Source organism: Pelodiscus sinensis, chromosome 1, assembly GCF_052426305.1.
Source record: "Pelodiscus sinensis isolate ZL-2025 chromosome 1, ASM5242630v1, whole genome shotgun sequence".
Classification (NCBI taxonomy): Eukaryota; Metazoa; Chordata; order Testudines; family Trionychidae; genus Pelodiscus; species Pelodiscus sinensis.
The window spans coordinates 30,717,949-30,735,682 of NC_143052.1; the positions used below are offsets into that span (position 1 = coordinate 30,717,949).

The 17,734-nt window shown below is 39.1% G+C and overlaps 1 protein-coding gene across 8 annotated transcripts in view; it reads left to right on the forward strand.

The window, feature by feature from the left end:
* The window catches only part of CPNE8 (copine 8), a 220,726-nt gene extending 210,059 nt beyond the window's left edge, over positions 1-10,667 (forward strand). For all 8 annotated transcript variants that reach the window (XM_006120408.5, XM_014572184.4, XM_025183253.3 and 5 more), the window contains 2 exons: positions 3,431-3,504; positions 8,894-10,667. In XM_006120408.5, coding sequence (XP_006120470.1) covers positions 3,431-3,504; positions 8,894-9,082 — 263 coding nt within the window. In that variant the 3' untranslated portion in view covers positions 9,083-10,667. The remainder of the gene's footprint in view (positions 1-3,430; positions 3,505-8,893) is intronic.
* The last annotated feature ends 7,067 nt before the right edge of the window (positions 10,668-17,734 follow it).

Here is a 17,734-nt window from a genome sequence, read left to right on the forward strand (position 1 = left end):
GGGGCCAGAGCCAGCATTTCCCACAATCCCATTCTGCTCTTAGGGCAGCTTAGGGCACTACTAAATTTGGGGCACCAGAATGGTGTCCCAAATTTAATGGTGCCCTATACAGCTGCATATTCTATGTATACCTAAGGACAGCTCATCTTATGCCTAAGAAAGATAAAATAAATGTAGAACTCGGGGCCCAGTAATGAAACAACAGCAAAGATCACCATGAATAAGACAACACTGGGAAAATCACAGGTCAGCAGATTAAGGTACATAGTATCAAGTTTCACCCAAACTTAGTCTCCAAAATTAAATCAACCCATTTTTTACAAATGCCAGTGCTGAAGATGCTGATCTAGGTATCGTTGCCCACTGCAAGGATCAAAATGCATGCTTTGCAGGACTTGTAGTTCCCATTCACCTTACTAAAGAATATGGCAATGGTGAATATCTAGTTGACCACATATGTACAAACCAGAAATATTATGTATTTTACATTTTTCTTTTAATCACTCATGCAAAATTTTCCATGAATCTTGGAAAGGGCTTTCTGATATTAGGTGGGTTTGGGGGTTAGACCAGCTTAAAAAGGTGGATGTAATGTAACAGAATGTTTCGCCTTCCTCTGTAGCATGGGGTACAGATCACAGCTAGAGGATTCTTTGCATCTTGGGGTCTTCAAAGTATTTGAAGGTTTCAATATCTGAGATATAGGTGAGAGGATTATTCTGGGAGGGGTGGGTGAGATTCTGTGGCCTGCACTGAGCAGGGGGTCAGACTAGATGATCATAATGGTCCCTTCTGACCTTAAAGTCTATGAGTCTATGAGAACATTGACAAACTATTCTTCTAGAAGAAGAGTCATCTTTTTGTCTTGAACTGGGGGAAGCTAAGTATTTGTCTTCATTCAGAATGCCTAACCATGGAGATTGGGGTGGGTGGGAGAAGACTGAAAAACAGGAGACTCCTAAAAATCATCTGCTTTTAACTACCATGAATCTCCAGAACATTTTCTCCCTGTGAAAGCAATTGGGATCCATCAGTTATAGGACTACAGGCAGTCCTCCCAAACAGAACCCACAAACTTAAATACAGTTTACAGCTATGAGTGAAAAATTATAATCCAATGGTGTGGGCTGATCAGAGCTTTCCAAAACTTGGGTTTTTCAGTTAATTGATATTCAGAGACTGGATTAATTCCAAATTGGACTAAAGCCAAATTTTCCTAAATTTCTCATGAACCAGAACCCCCAAAACCACTGGAAACACCAGCACATGGTACTTTCCAAATATCCTGCCCCCGATGCCAGCCACTCTGACTGGGATTGATGCTATCAGTTTCACCATGACTATCAGCAGGGGAACTAGCAAGAATGGGAGCCTAGCTACTATTGAATGAAATTGACAGAATCTGTGTTCTGGGACAGACTCACCAAGCACATTGCCCCAAGTTTCAGATCCCAAAGCTTCCAGGCACCTTGGCCAGTTGGCTTCATAGGCTGCCCACTTGGGGTTTCGGCAGCCCAGGGTGCAGCTAGCCCAGGCATCTCAAAGCCCTGGTCCAAGGCCCAGAGCAGTCCATATGGCAAGGCTGCCACAGAGCCTGGAAGCCCACCATCAGACATCCAAGATCCAGGTCAGCAGCAAGAGGCCTGGAGGCCAAAAGCATCTAGGGTTGCAAGCCTTCCATCTCCACAGTAGTCCACATGGTAATGCTACCACAGACTCTGGTAGCTGGGGATCCTTGGTCTCAGAGCAGTCCTTGTGGTGGAGCTGCAGACCCTGGAAGCTGTTGGGCAGTCCAGGGTCCCTGTTCTGGGGCAGTCTAGATGGTGGGGCTGCTTTGTTTCTGTGGTCCCTGGGAGAGAGGGGTCACCAGTTCCAGGGTAGTCTACATGTCAGGGTTGTTCTGGAACCAAGGACTCTAAAAACCCAGGGACCCCAGCAACCCACTAGGTAAATTGGCAGAAAACCTTTCAGTGTCCAACAGACCATTGTCTGTGATTCACCTAAAGTTCATTAAACTGGACATTTCAGGTTTTACTAGTCAGACATTTCCTTTCAACGAGTTCTACATAGAACTACATATGAACCAAATTATCTCCATCAAGTTGAGCATTTTTAAAGATTTCAGAATATGGTGCATCTCATTAAAAATATAACATTTGTGCAATTAGCTTTTAAACAGTTTTTTCAAACCATCTACATAGAATAGATATGACACCATAAAACTCCATAAAAGTTGGAGCTCAATTCAGTGGGTAGCACAAAGATCACAACACTTTCTGATGATGTCTGGAAGTAGTTTACTTATGGTAAAGGAACTTACGGTTGAAGGTAAAAAAACTTCTATCTTCCTTGACTTTAGTACTATGATCCTATAGAAGAAAATCATTTACAAGAAGGACCTAATCACTTATGGTATTTCTATTTCAGTTTTATCATTAGCTAAGCTTCAGGTGATACCTACAGAATTGATAGCCTCCTCAGTGAAATTGATCAAAAAAATTTAAAAAAGGAAAAAATGAATGAGAGGAATTGGAGGCAGTGGATTTGCACAGGTGTCAGATCAGAATTTGATCTTGCACAGGTGCCAGATCAGAATTTCACCTGCAGAAGTCTTATTACTGGTTCTGATGCGCAAGTAAGGAAAAAAAACAAACTTTACTTTGTATTCAAGGTTGAGTTCATGGGGCTGGCATTTAGGGGGGGAAAAAGTACTTCCAAGCTGAGCACATTTGCCCTCAAAATCATTCTGAGACCATAGACATGTGGTGCCAGTTTTAGTCATTTTTCAGAATAGAGCATCACATTAGTATTTTCTAATTCTGTAAGTGTGAAATATGATTGTTACTGTGCCATAGATGTGTACATGCAAATCAGTTTTGCCCTGTCAAATTATATACATAAACACTGACCAAATTCCTTACCTCTCAAATGTTACATGACCAATTTACTACCATAATCTTCAAGAATTTGTTAGTACTAGACAATAGCAGTCATTACATTTCCAGATACAAGTTTGAGTCACTCCTAACTCATATGATACCAAAAGATGTAAACACAGGCTAAGGAAAAAGGTTTCTTTACCTGGGATAGAAATAGAGAAGTGTTTTGAAATGTATTTTACCAATAAAATTTAGAAATGTCGTAATGACTTTCCATACCAGGATTTATTTTGTACTAGAGAAGTAAATAAAACTATAATACAAGAAACAGATTGTTCTGTGAATGTTAGGAAGGTGTAAATTAACTATTGTACCTTATACATTTTGTATAAGGGATCTTAAGAGGTGCCTTAAATTAAAAGAAAGAAAAACTTCTTGTTGCTCTAGTTTCAAAAGGCTCTAAAATGTATTGTTGATAACATAGTTTTGTTGGATGACTGAAATGGCAAGTGGATAAACTACCTTTTTTTTTTTTTTTCTTTTTTTTTAAGCTATGGAAGAATTGGATGGTGACGTAGTCAGAATCTCCTCAAGAGGAAAATATGCAGAAAGGGATATTGTACAGGTGAGATGAATTGTTTATTACTCTTATTTAACTGCTAATATGAATTGATAAAAGCAAAAACAGTTCAAATTGAAGTATTTTGTATGTATGCATTAAATATTAGTTGATAATGTATTTTGAAGAAGATTTTCAAAACATCTATGCACCTCTTAGTATCATCATTCATGTTAATAAATCAGTTATTATATAGAGATGAAATCAAGACAAGGAAATCTGAGTAACTACATAACATTAGAATGAATAACAACCTTTTATCTGTTTCAGACTCACAATTTAGTAATGTAAAACCTTAAATAATGTGCTAGATATACATGTTCCTAGAAAACAGTGTGTTAAATGAAAACTCTTATATAAATTGAAGAATAAATGGGAAAACAGGGTTACATTCCCAGAAATGACAAAGTTGTAGATGTTTTGGATGCAGTAGGAGGTGCAGGGCGCAGGATCTGAGAAGGGGCTTGGGGCAGGAGGCTTAAGGTGCCGCATCCAGGGGGCATTCATCTCGGGCGGCTCCCCATCAGTAGCTTCCCGAGTCTGCTGCTCCTGCTGGCATCCCTCCAGTTCAAGCTCCATTTTGCCATATTTTGGACTATCTTTTGGTTCAGAAACATAGGTGAGTTTTTAGTTCCATAAGTGTACATTTGGCAACTATCTCTGTTTTCCACCTCTTGTGGATAGCCAATTAATTTTTGCAAATCCTGTGCCCATCAGATTTCTAAAAAGTTTTTGCAAATTATATTCAGAGGTTCACAGCTCAGTTTCACAGTGAAGTTTAAACCGAGTTTAACAAAATCTATGGATCTCTCCTCTGAAACAGAACAGAAGATGCTAGTAACTTAGTTGGCTATGAAGTTCGCTTTCTTGGTTGCTATAACTTTGGCCAAGAGAGATGGGGAGTTGTAAGCTGTATCAGAGCTTCTTTATACAGTTTTTTCTTTAGAGACACATTTTCCTTTGACCTCACTCAAATTTAGGATTGACAGCTCTCCCAGACCAGACAGACTGGACACCATCATGGCAAATGGCATACAATATGTCCAATTGGCAGAGTTAGCAACCCTATTTTCCTGTCTAAAGTGGTTTGCAATTTCACATTAATTGAGCGATATTTATCCACTTTTTTTATTGCCTTGTTTAAGTAAAGGGGAAGAAAAGCTTCATAATTTAGATGTTGAAAAACTTTGGCTTGTTACCCAGATCAGGCTGTCAGCTCTTTGTTGCAGTTTTAGGCAGAGTAGAGGGCCACAAAATACCCAGCCAGAGGATCTCTTCCTGGATTTCCAGCAGTATTGATGTATTCTACTAATGAGCTGATATTGCACCTCCAAGAAAAGTGATGACCAGCCAGGTCTCATGCAATTTCCATGGCTTTTGTGGCTAATGTACTCATACTAAAAAAAACTTTAAAAATAACAAGTAATCCTGCAGCACCTTAGAGACTAACAAAAAATGTGGATGGTATCATGAACTTTCGTGGGCACTAAACATTTCTTCAGATGAATAGAGCGAGGGATCCGGAGTTGCAAATAGCAGAAAAAGAGGGGATAAGAAGGGAAAGAGAAAAAATTGACAATAAGACTACGTCTATACTGCTTTCTTCTTACATAAAAGCCAGTGCAAATGAAGCATGGATTAGCATATTTCTGCGCTTCGTTTGAATAATTAATTAGGGGCCATTTTGTCACAAGAGGCTTTTGCGCAAGAGCCATTCTTCCTGAAAAAATGAGGAAGAACGCCTCTTGCACAAGAGGGGGTTTTGTGCAAAAAGGAACTGTGTAAACAGCTCTTTTTTGTGCAAAAGCCTCTTGTGCAAAAATGGCCCCTAATTAATTGTGCAAATGAAGTGCAGCAATATGCTAATCTGCTCTTCATTTGCATAGGCTTTTGCTCAGAGTAGACGAAGCCTTAGAGCGTCACAGTGTCCATGCTAAATGAGTCTAACGGAGTGGCCTATAAACGCCTGACGCTTAACTTGTATTGTCAATAGGATATTGAATGTAGCAGCCCATCCAAGTAAGGTCTTTGTTCAGACCTTGGTTCAAGGTGTCGAACTTGTAAATGAAACCAAGTTCTGCAACTTCTCTCTTGAGATGGTTTTTGAAATTGCTTTGTAATAGTATAATCACTTTTTAATCTATTAGTGATTGCCCTGGCAAGTTAAAATGTTCCCCAACAAGTTTCTGTGTGTTACCATTTCAACTATCTGATTTCTGTCCATTAATCCTTAGGGCAGGAACCTTAGGGCAGGACCATCCATTTGCCTCTCACTATGCCATCTCTCAGTAATCTATAGACAGTGCTAGATTTGGCTAGGTGGTCCTACAAATCCCTGTTCAAGTAGATTTTGAGCCATCATCTATTTTGAATTGCATGTGAATCACGTACAATGGAATGGACATGTGCAATCACCCAAAGGTAAAAAAAATGGTTACCTGCCTTTCTGCAACTGCTGTCCTCCAAGATGTATTGGACGTGTCCATTCCATGACCCTCCCTCCTTCCCCTCTCTATCAGTATCTTTTGGGTCAGAAGGAACTGAGGATATCAGGGGCAGTGCAATCATTTATACCTTCATGAAGTGACTCAGCAGAGGGTGCTCATTCTGCCTCAGTGTGTACTGCTTGGGGGGAAATCTCTTGATAACTGTGGGGGGAAAAGATGACGAGCAACAATTACAGAAAGGATGGTAACAGGTTTTTTATCAATTATTTTAGAAGTAGCTGTAGTTTTAGAAATGTAAGGAATATCTTTGTTTTCTGCAACATGTGGAGAAAACATCTGCTGGGTAAGACAGGCATGCCAAACTTGAACTGCAATGCAAATATAATATTAAGATGTACTGGGATCCATTCTTGATTTTAGATTCAGTTTTGGCAAAAAATGGCTATAAAATTGGACATGGAGAGAAGATACACAATTGAAAAGTAATCAGGGAAGAAAGATCCCTCCCTCATCACCATTACTATAGCACTTCTTGGTGATCAAGGATGTAGTACGTGTCTTCTTCATTCATGTGATGACTATAGCAATGTCTCCAACCAGCAGACAGCAATTTTGCAGTCGAACTATAAACTTAACTAAACAGTTCTTTTAAACATTTTATAATACATTTTAATATTTCCTAGAAAAATGATAGACTTGTGAAAACACACTCAGTTATAAGGCACAAACCACACACTACCCACCTGCTTTTTTTTATATTTGTTAGCATTCTTGTAGTATCAAAACATTTTAACAAAATTCATTCATTTATATTCACTATTAATGTTTAATTCATAATCCTGTTACAAATCAGTAGGACACTTAATTAACTGAAGGCAATATTGTAATGTGCTTTTGTTATTTTGACTAAGTAATAGTAATAATATGTCTAAATCAATTAAAAAGGATGTCATCAAACCCTTTAAATACAGTGTGACCTTTATATTCACAAACAGGGATTTTATCTAAAAATCACCTTTACTATGGTATATAACTATCAGATTAGATGGAAATGACTTGTTTTTTTTAAATTAACATTTTAGTTAAATGTAAAATCAGAATGTTTTTCTGTGTGGCGTGCTAGATTTTAACTATTGGGATAGATGTTAAATGCAGCAACTTGACTGAATGTAATGGGTCACAATAATATGTACATTATATCATTGCTGTAGACTCTTCACTCATTCCCTGTTTACTTCAGGGGATAATATTACATGATCTTTGTTATGATCAGTTATGAACTTCAAAGCCAATTCTCCTCTCTTTTCTCCTGCCCTATCATATGTATATATCACATTCTTTACAATCTGTCCAGTGACATGCCCCTCTCTGTCCTCTTTGTATGCTTCTCTATTTCAGCCTTGTCTGCATTTAAGAAATGTTAGGAAAAATACATTTCATACCCAGTGCTACTGCTAGTTTGGCTGAACTTGTAATAGAACAAACACACTTTTATCTGACATTCTAAAATGTAAACACAATCTTTTTTGAATTTTTCTTTCCTCCTATATCTCTCTTATTCACCATATTCCACTCCTCCTGGGTATTCAATGTGTTTATTTTTCTCTGTCAGTTCTCTCACACCAATACTAATGCAGTCTTGTCTGCCTAAATTCTCAGACAACATGAAACAAGTCTAAGCTATATGAACAGTAGAACATTTTGGAAACACCAAAATGAGATGTTTCCAAAATTAAATGTGTTAAGCTGGTCACTAAATAATGTTTGTGGTGGTGGTGTAACCGTGTTAGTCCCATAACATGAGAAACACAAGGTAAGGTAGTATCTTTTACTGGATCAACCTCTGTGGATGAAAGACAAGCTTTCAAATTACACGGGCTCAAAAGCTTGTCTCTCACTTGGAAGTTTGCCTCTTTCACATATGGAAGTTGGTCTAGTAAAAAGATACTAGCTTTTCTACTGGTCACTAAATATCAGTTTCACTGAACTACTGCTGGATCTCCCAGCATCTGTTGTTTTAGCCTTTCCATGCAGACGTTCCATGAGAACAGGAACCTTGGGATTTCCAGTCTCCCAAGTTAGCTAGCTCCCTGGGCTGAACACCTCAGCAGGCAGCCCTGTGAGCAAATTTACTCAGGAGATTGTAGATCTAGGTTCCCCCGCTCCAGGGCAGTCCACATGGCAATGCTGCCCCACATCTTTGCACCCTCTAAATCAGTCCAGAATTGCCAGGCCATCAGCTCAGCAAAAGGGAGTCTGATGGAGCAGGGAACATAGATGCACCAGGAGCTCTTTATTCAGATAGGACTGTTGAGACTGGCAAGCTCCCTGCCAGGGAGCTGTGGTCACTGGAATACTGGCATATTTTCACTAGGAACCTCTCAGTGTTTTGATGACCTATTTGTCCAATCTGTAATTGATTTGGCAAAATAATTAGCTTCAACAAAGTGGCATTTTCTGGCTAAATTGAATTCATCAAAATATTTCCAACTAGCTCTAGTGAAAAGGAATAGAAACCTTAAAGATAGGAATGGCAATGTCAACTATTTAATTGCTGATCATTTTAGTAGAAGCATCCACATAGTTTATTTAATCCATAATCTCAAACTTGCTTTCCCAGTTTTTAAAATTTCTAGCTTTCTCTGACAGCTGCAGAATGATAGTTATACATTGAGAAGTCATAAATATATAGTACATCAAAGACTAAAAACATAAGGCACTATAAAATTGAATTTTAATATAAAAATAAATAATAGAAAGGCTGATGTTCTGGGTGTATTCAAATTGGTGTTCTATTAATAGTGCCATTAAAATTGTGACTAATAACAGCTATTTAATCTAGTTAAGTCTGGCATTAACTAACAGACCCAATGTTTATATTATATGATATATTTGTATGCACACAATGTTATATATGATCTATAATGTATCTTTTTATTTTATTTTAGTTTGTGCCATTCCGGGATTACATTGACAGAAGTGGAAACCATATATTGAGCATGGCCAGACTTGCTAAAGATGTCTTAGCTGAAATCCCAGATCAGTTTCTCTCTTACATGAGGGTCAGAGGAATCAAGCCATTGCCCGCACCACCTCCATATACACCCCCTCTTCATGTATTACAGACTCAGATATGACTACTCCAAAATGGTTAACACCATAAACAAGTAGAGCTACTGAGTCAGTGCTTCAGTACTGGTACACTTTAAAGAACCAGTGAATCAAGACTGTTGTTTGTCTGGATGAAGTAGTAGGTTGCGATAAGTCTTTGGAGTGAAACATATTCTCTTCATATACCAAAATTCTCAAATAAGTTGCATGAGCAACTGAAAAGCTTTTAACTGCTATTCTCTTCAAGTCTTATATTTTTCTGACTGAAAATGCTAATTTTTCATGTATTTGTTGGGGGAAAGCACAAGTCACAGTTTCAGTTCAGAAGATACTGTTCTCCTTGATTACTGTGTGTATATATATAAATATATAGGAATGCAATTCCTCTGTATCAATGTTTACATGTTACTACTTTTTAAATTTCAATACTTTTATAAATATTCTTAAGAGTAAGAGTTTGGAATATTGAATCATGTGTCTTCTAACTTGCAATAGTTATAGCCAATAGGAGAAGCAATATCTCTTTGAATGATTGTCCAGACAAATACAAGCATAAAACTAAAGAAAAATAGGACAAATACATTCTATTTCTCAGTAACTGAATTGTTTCACATAAGTGCTTAGTAATCAATTCATCTGTCAAAATTTAAAACAGTATTTGAGAATAAGCTCCAGAGATGTGAATATTGTTACTGTATTTGACTTAATAAAGCTAAGCCTCAGGAAGGGGATTATGTACTTTTCCAGATACATAAATTTAGAAATTGGAGTAAGTTTACATTTTTTAAAATAGGGTATGCTGGCTGAATAGAACAGTTGCATACTAAAAGTAATGAAAGAAGAATTACCTCAAGTCCCATAGCTGGCTGACTTTAACTTAGTAGAATCATCTCATACTTTGCTTAATAGCATTAGCACTTTTGCTTCTAAAGCTATTTTCAAGTTATTACAACAGGCATTTTATAATGAAACATTTCAATGCCCGTTTAAAATGTAAAGTTGTCACATATTGTCTAGATCGCCTATTCAAAGGGATGCTGGCTCTTAATATTAGGATTTATTGTTGTCACCTAATCACATTGCTCTTTGAAGTGCACAGATGCTAATATTTCATGAATTATGGTAACTAATTTAAAAATTGCACAGCCATATTGCTTCGTGCACAATGGTTTGTGTATTGAATTACCCAAAATTTTACTATATGCCTGTTCGTATCTAATTATATAATGTTTTGCATGTACAGCTTTTACAAGAAATTCACAGTATTATAAGTATTTGTGTCAAGTACATGTTTTATTTAGAATAAATGGCCTTAAATCTCACAAAATTCCTGAAAATGATTGTGAATTGCCTTCAAATTATGTTAAGACTGATAAATGTTTTACTCTTTGTGTTATCATTGTAACTACCTTGTAATATACTTTGTTTTCTTTACATAAACAGGTTATTACTTTTTTTCTTACTCATATATGTTGTACAGTATCGAAGTAAGGTGCATTTTTTAAGCATGGGAAGAGATTTTTTTCCTGAAAACATATTTGCAGTATCAATTATATATAACTATGTAAGTGCAGAATCTTCCATTTTGAAATATATTAAAACTTAAAATTATCTCATGTTGGATATTACTTTTTTTTAGATAACTATTCTGTCATGACAAGGACTTTTTTATAAAAACAAATATTATTTTAACTTTATTTTAAATAAGTTTTTGCATAAGAATGAAGTTATTTTTTTCACCAAAATATGTGTGATTTTAATGGGTTTGTTGTGTGAATGAAATGTAGGAGAGAGCTTCGTAAAGACGTGTCAATTTGCCTTATGTTGTTATTTTCCTTTCTATGCTCTGAATTAATTTAAACATGCCATAGATATTTTACATATTGCCTAAATAAGTGCTTCACAAGTTATTAAAATGAACAATTTTACAATGGTGTATCTCTGTGCCAGTGTAAGAGCTAAGTCTCTTATTACACATGTAAAGCTGTTGTAATGGCCAACAGATTTAACAGCTTTTTCAATCTCCAGCCAAGCCACTAGTTACTATTCTTTTATCCTCTGCTCCTATAATTATTTAGTTCTCTTTCTGCTTTTGATTCAACAGATATCAGACTGTGTCCAGAAAGAAATAGGTTTAAGATAGCTATTAACTATCTAATCCCTGACTCAGGTAACACTTTATAAATGCATAGCATAGGGTCAAAACTAATATGATTCTTTAAATGTTGGCAGTATGACCACTTTGAGATAGATATATTCCCAAAATAGTGTTTTCCCACAACATACAGACCCATTATATCTGCACTCTTTAATGTTTACCTATGACTGTATTGATCTTATCTAGCTAGTACTAATTTATAAATCAAACAGAAATATGAAAAGATAAAATAAAAATACTAATAAAAAATGAAATACTATCTCCCTAGAACAAAAAGAGGTGCAAATTGGCAATATTCCCGCGATGACTGATCTCTTATCTACAGAACTATGTGCAATTTTAAGTGGATGCAGTTATAATCTCTGTCTCCTTTTTAAAAGAAATGAGACATCGGGATCCATCTTTATAAGAGGACTTAGATGCCTGTCATTTTAGGAACCTGCATCCCAGAATCCTTCCCCACTGGGATTCACAAAACCCCTGCTCAGATGCTGTCAAACCTTGTATGAGCCCAAACTCATTCTGTGTCTAATTTTTTACAGTAAAAATTTCTCTATTTAATAGTTTTAAGTCAATTTTTATTCAATTCAAATTATAAAAGCATTGGAGGCTTTTCAGGTACTTGCTTAAATTTTCATGTTTTCTCCAAGTGGCTTTTTTTTTTAAACAAATAACACAATCATCTAAAGCACAGGATTTGGTGGTGATAAGAGATTTCAACTACCCAGACATATGTTGGGAAACTAACACACCAGGGCACAGATTATCCAATAAATTCTTGAACTGCAATGGAGACAATTTTTCATTTTGGAAGATTGAGAAAGCTGTTAATTTAATTTTAATAAAGAGGGAGGAACTAATTGAAAATTTCAAAGTGGAAGGCAGATTGGGTGAAAGTGATCTTGAAATCATAGAGTTCATGATTCTAAGGAATGGTAGAAGGAAGAACAACAAAATGGATTTCAGGAAGGGAGATTATAGTAAACTCAGAGAACTGGTAGGTAAGGTCCCATGGGAAGAAAGACAAAGAGGAAAAACAACTGAAGAGAGTTGGCAGGTTTTTTAAGGGACACTGTCAAGGGCCCAAAAGCAAACTATTCCACTGCATAGGAAAGGTAGAAAGTATGGCAGGAGACTACCTTAGATCAACCAGAAGATCTTATATGATCTAAAAATCAAAAAGAAAAACGAGGTCAAATTATAGAGGATGAATATAAGCAAACACGGGTATGTAGGGGCAAGATTAGCTCATTTTGTCCTTTCCCTTTCTAAAGGCATAAAGGTTAACAAGAAGACCTTCTACAAGTATATTAGAAGCAAAAGGAAGACCAAGGACAAGGTAGATCCATTGCTCAGTGAAGAGGGAGAAACAATAACAGGAAAGTTGGAAATGGCAGAGGTGCTTAATGACTTCTTTGTTTCTGTTTTCATCAAGAAGATGGATGGTGACAGGATGCCTAACATAGTAAATGCTAGTGAAAATGGGGTAGGTTTAGAAGTTAAAATAAAAAAAAGAACAAGTTAAAAATTACTTAGAAAAGTGTTATGTCTGCAAGTCACCAGGGCCTAATGAAATGCATCCTAGAATACTCAAGTAGCTGAATGAGGAGGTATCTGTGCCTTTAGCAATCATCTTTGAAAAATCATGGAAGTCAGGAGAGATTCTAGAAGACTGGAAAAGGGCAAATATAGTGCTCATTTATAAAAAAGGAAATAAGAATGGGCCAGAAAACTACAGACCAGTCAGTTTAACTTTGTGCCAGGGAAGATAATGGAGCAAGTAATTAACGAATCCATCTGGAAGAAAATTAAGTGATAGATAACAGCCAGATGGATTTGTAAAGAACAAATCACGTCAAACCAATCTGGTAGCTTTCTTTGTTAGGATATCAAGCCTTGTGCATAAAGGAGAAGCGGTGGATGTGGTATACCTAGATTTTAGTAAGGCATTTAACACGGTCTCACACGAACTGCTTATCGATAAACTAGGGAAACACAACCTATATGGGGCTACTATAAGGTGGGTGCATAACTGGATGGATAACCATTTTCAGTGAGTAGTTATTAACCATTCATAACAAGTAAGGTTCCGCAGTTTTGGGACTGGTTCTCTTTAGAATCTTCATCAATTATTACGGCATAAAGAGTACACTTATTAAGTTTTCAGATGATACCAAGATGTGAGAGGTTACAAGTGCTTTGGAGGATAGGGTCGAAATTCAAAATGATCTGGCCAAGCTAGAGACATGGTCTGAGGTAAACAGGATGAAGTTTAAAAAGTTTAAATGCAAAGTACTCCATTCCTGTAAGGAACAATCAGTTCTTCTTCAGGTAGTGTCCCCGTGAGTGCTCTAATGTGGGTGTTAGGCTCGTCCCGGCGCTGCAAAACTGCGGCGCTGGGACGATTCTGACACCCACAGTGGACCACCCACAGGGACACACACCTCAAAGAACCATTGTTACTGCACAAGGTGAGTAACTTCTTTCACACATACAGAATGGGAAGTGACTGTCTAGGAAAGAGTACTGCTGAAAGGGATTTATGGATCATAGTGGACAACAAGTTAAACATGAGTCAACAATGTGACACTGTTGCAAAAAAAGCAAACATGATTCTGGGGATGAATTAACAGGAGTGTTGTGACCAAGGCACGAAAAGTCATGCTTTTACTCGACTCTACTCTGATTAGGCCCCAATTGCAGTATTGTGTCCAGTTCTGGGCACCACATTTCAAGAAAGATGTGGAGAAATTGGAGAAGATCCAGAGAAGAGCAACAAGAATGATTAAAGGTCTAGAGAACATGAGCTGTGAGGGAAGACTGAAAGAACTGGTCTTGTTTAGTTTAGAAAAGAGAAGACTGGGGCGGGGAGGACATGATAGAAGTTTTCAAGTATGTAAAAGGGTGTTACAAGGAGAAAATTGTTCTCCTCTGCCTCTAAGGATTGGACAAGAAGCAATGGGCTTAAATTGCAGCTGGGGCATTTAGGTAGGACATTAGGAAAAAGTTCCTAACTGTCAGGCTGTGTCTACACTGGCAAGTTATTTCAGAAAATCAGCCGCTCAGTTTCCGGAAAAACTTGCCAGCTGTCTACACTGGCCTCTTGAATTTCCAGAAAAGCACTGATGATCTAATGTAAAATCATCAGTGCTTTTCCGGAAAAACTATGCTGCTCCCATTCGGGCAAAAGTGTTTTTCTGGAAAACTGTTCCAGAAAAGGGCCAGTGTAGATGGCACAGTAGTGTTTTCTGCAAAAAAGCCCCGATCGCCATATGACGATTGAGGCTTTTTTGCAGAAAAGCGCGTCTAGATTGGCCAGGGACGCTTTTCTGGAAAAAGTGCTTTTCCGGAAAAGTGTTCTGCCAATCCAAACGCGCTTTTCCGAAAATGCTTTTAACAGAAAACTTTTCTGTTAAAAGCATTTCCAGAAAATCATGTCAGTGTAGACGTAGCCTCAGTGTGATTAAACACTGGAATAAATTGCCCAGGGAGGTTGTGGAATCTCCATCTCTGGAGATATTTAAAAGTAGGTTAGATAAATGTCTATCAGGGATGGTCTAGATAGTACTTGATCCTACCATGAGGGCAGGGGACTGGACTCGATGACCTCTCACAGTCCCTTCTAGTTTTAGAATTCTATGAAGTGGTATGTCAGCTCTGGGAACTGATCCATCAAAGGCAAAAGGAAAGGAAGCACAAGCATCCCAAAAGTCAGAGAGACAGAGTGAGAGACTGAAAAACAAGTAGGAAAAATTATCAAAGAAACCCAGTTCTGACTGAAATAGAATACAGAGTGTTTTTTTCTTTTTTTTTATGCAAGAGAAGAACAAAAATGATCGCCGGGTAGTACTGTGATCATTCCTTTGTGCTTTCATCACTGATCAGTCTGCTAGTGATTACTTTGTGTTCAACATCCCTCTCCATTTTTAGGTAACATAGCCCTTCAGCTTGACTAAATGATTTTGAGTTAGAGAGGGTGGTTGATTAAAATCTGAATTATCAAAAAATAAGTAACTCACAAATACACAGTTGATTTTACTCCTTTCCTGAGGTTTAGCATTTGAGAAGTTGAGACCTGGTGGGATAAACTTTATGATTTGACTATTGGTATAAAGGTTAGGGTTATTCATGAATAAGTCACAGAAAAGGGGAGTAGGTGTTGTATTATATTGCCAACATGCACCCTCAGATCTGGGACTGGGCATGTCCACCAGAATGGTGCCCATCTCCAACAGTGAATGCCCCTCCAGATTCCACCTTAGTACCACCACATCTGCTGAAGCCCCACTGGGTGTAAGGGCAACTTCCCAATGGGAACTGCTCCTAAATGCAGTGTGGCTTCCCCAAGCTGGGTCCAGTCAGGTTAGAAGTTACAAATTGTCCTGGCTGCTCTGGCTCCCAGGAAGCCCTGGATAGAGCATAAGGTGAAACCCCACCACAATCTGCAGGTATCACCTCACACCATTACTGGTCTGCCACTGTCTTTGTGGCTGGCTCTAATGATGATGCTGGTCCTGTCTGAGGACACAGTACTTTATCCCATCTCAGGGTACAGTTCTCTTTAACTTTAACACCGGTCCCCCAACTCTCTCATGATGCACACAGCAACCAAATGCACTTAACAGCAATGCCTTACGGGCGCGTTCCCCGTCCACACTCATACATCCAGTCATGCCAGCAGAAACCGGACCTTTAGTGGCAAAAGTTTTATTCATCTGTGGGACTTCAGTTCCCTATTGCTAATTACTCGGCCTCTTGGGATGTCCTGACATATGTGCAGCTTGCTGAGTTTCAGGTGCTACTGGATGAAGGCAAACTGATCACCCAGGTGACCATCCAAGCAGTAGTCTGATACCCCATCCTGCTCCATAGCAACTGGCATCGTACTCCACCAAGACATCTGGCTCCAGTCCTACAGATTTCTTAAAGAGGTCCAGATTGCTCATGAAGATGGAAGAATCTTCTGTATTCCTTCAAGGACCCCTGTGCCACTCTGTGGTCGCTCAGTATCTACATCCCAGCCCTGACCTGCAGGTAGCTAAGATGATCCTTTTGCCCCAGCACCACCTACCAACCCTAATTTCAGTGACCTCAGGAACCATTTCGCTGACATCCACACACTCAATGACCCTATTGCCCCAGCACAATCTCTTCAGCTCCCTCAACGCACTTGTAACGTCAAACCAAACAGCCATTTTCACTCTTCCAGACTCTGCCTCTGGTTGTCTTTAGGAGCTGCCTGCCTTGTTTATTTACACCTGGGGCAAGATCACCACCAATTGCTGGATGCTGGACACTATTCACGTGGGCTACGTCTAGACTTGCATGATTTTGCGGAAATACTTTTAACAGAAAAACTTTTCCGTTAAAAGTATTTCTGCAAAAGAGCATCTAGATTGGTCCCGGAGTTATCGTTATAACGATGCACTTTTGCACAAAAGCGTGTCTACATTGGCGAGACACTTTTGCGCAAAAGCAGAAGCCCGGAACCATTTTGAAGAGGGCAAAAGGGCACCAGCCCTTTCCGGAGGCGGGGGCTGGATCTCCTTTGAGACACGTGCTTAAAGGGATCTCCCTGGACAGCCGTTTCTCTCCTGCTGCATGCTATAGGACCTCTTGCAGGGATTGTCAGCCGTAGCAGTTTTGGTGGTTGCCCTCTGCCTTTTTGGTCACCATTGCCTTTTGTCACTTGGGCTATGTCTAGACTGCAAGCCTCTTTCGAAAAAGAGCGTCTAGACTGCAAGCAGTACTTTCGAAAAAGCAAGCCGCTTTTTCGAAAGAAAGCAGCGAGTGAGTCTGGATGCTCTCTTTCTAAAAAGCCCTGTTGGCATTCAAGAACGCCTTTTTTCGAAAGAGCACTTTCGAAAAAAGGCGTTCTTCCTCGTGAAATGAGGTTTACCGCCGTCGAAAGAAAAGCCACGTTCTTTCGATTTAATTTTGAAAGAACGCGGCTGCAGTCTAGACACAGGTGACGTTTTTTCGAAAAAAGGCTACTTTTTTCGAAAAAACTCCTGAGTCTGGACACAGCCTTAGTGCTTTTGCTTGTTTTGTTTTTTTTCATCTCCCTTGTTTTTTCTGCCATGGAGCCAGGGGTGGCCATGTGCCTGCTCTGGCCCCTGCCGGCCATTTTGGAGTGCCTGCAGCTGGTGCTCCAGACTGCTGCCCTCCAGTTCCAGGACCTGGAGGCACAGATCGCTTTGGACTCCCTCACCACGGAGGCCATGGCGTCCCTGTGGCATCCCCACCCCAGCGTGGAGAGGCCACTGTGGAGACTGGACACCAGTACGGATTGGTGGGACTGGCTGGTCCTGGGGCAATGGGATGACCAGCAATGGCCCGGAACTTTCGCATATGAAAGCGGATGCTCCTGGAGCTATGTGCCTGGCTTGCCCCTGCGCTCCAGAGAACCACCACCCGGCTGTGGGCACGCATCCCTGTCGACAAGAAGGTCGCCATCACACTATGGAAGCCGGCCACCCCAGACAGCTACCCATCGGTGGCACACCAGTTTGGGGTGGGC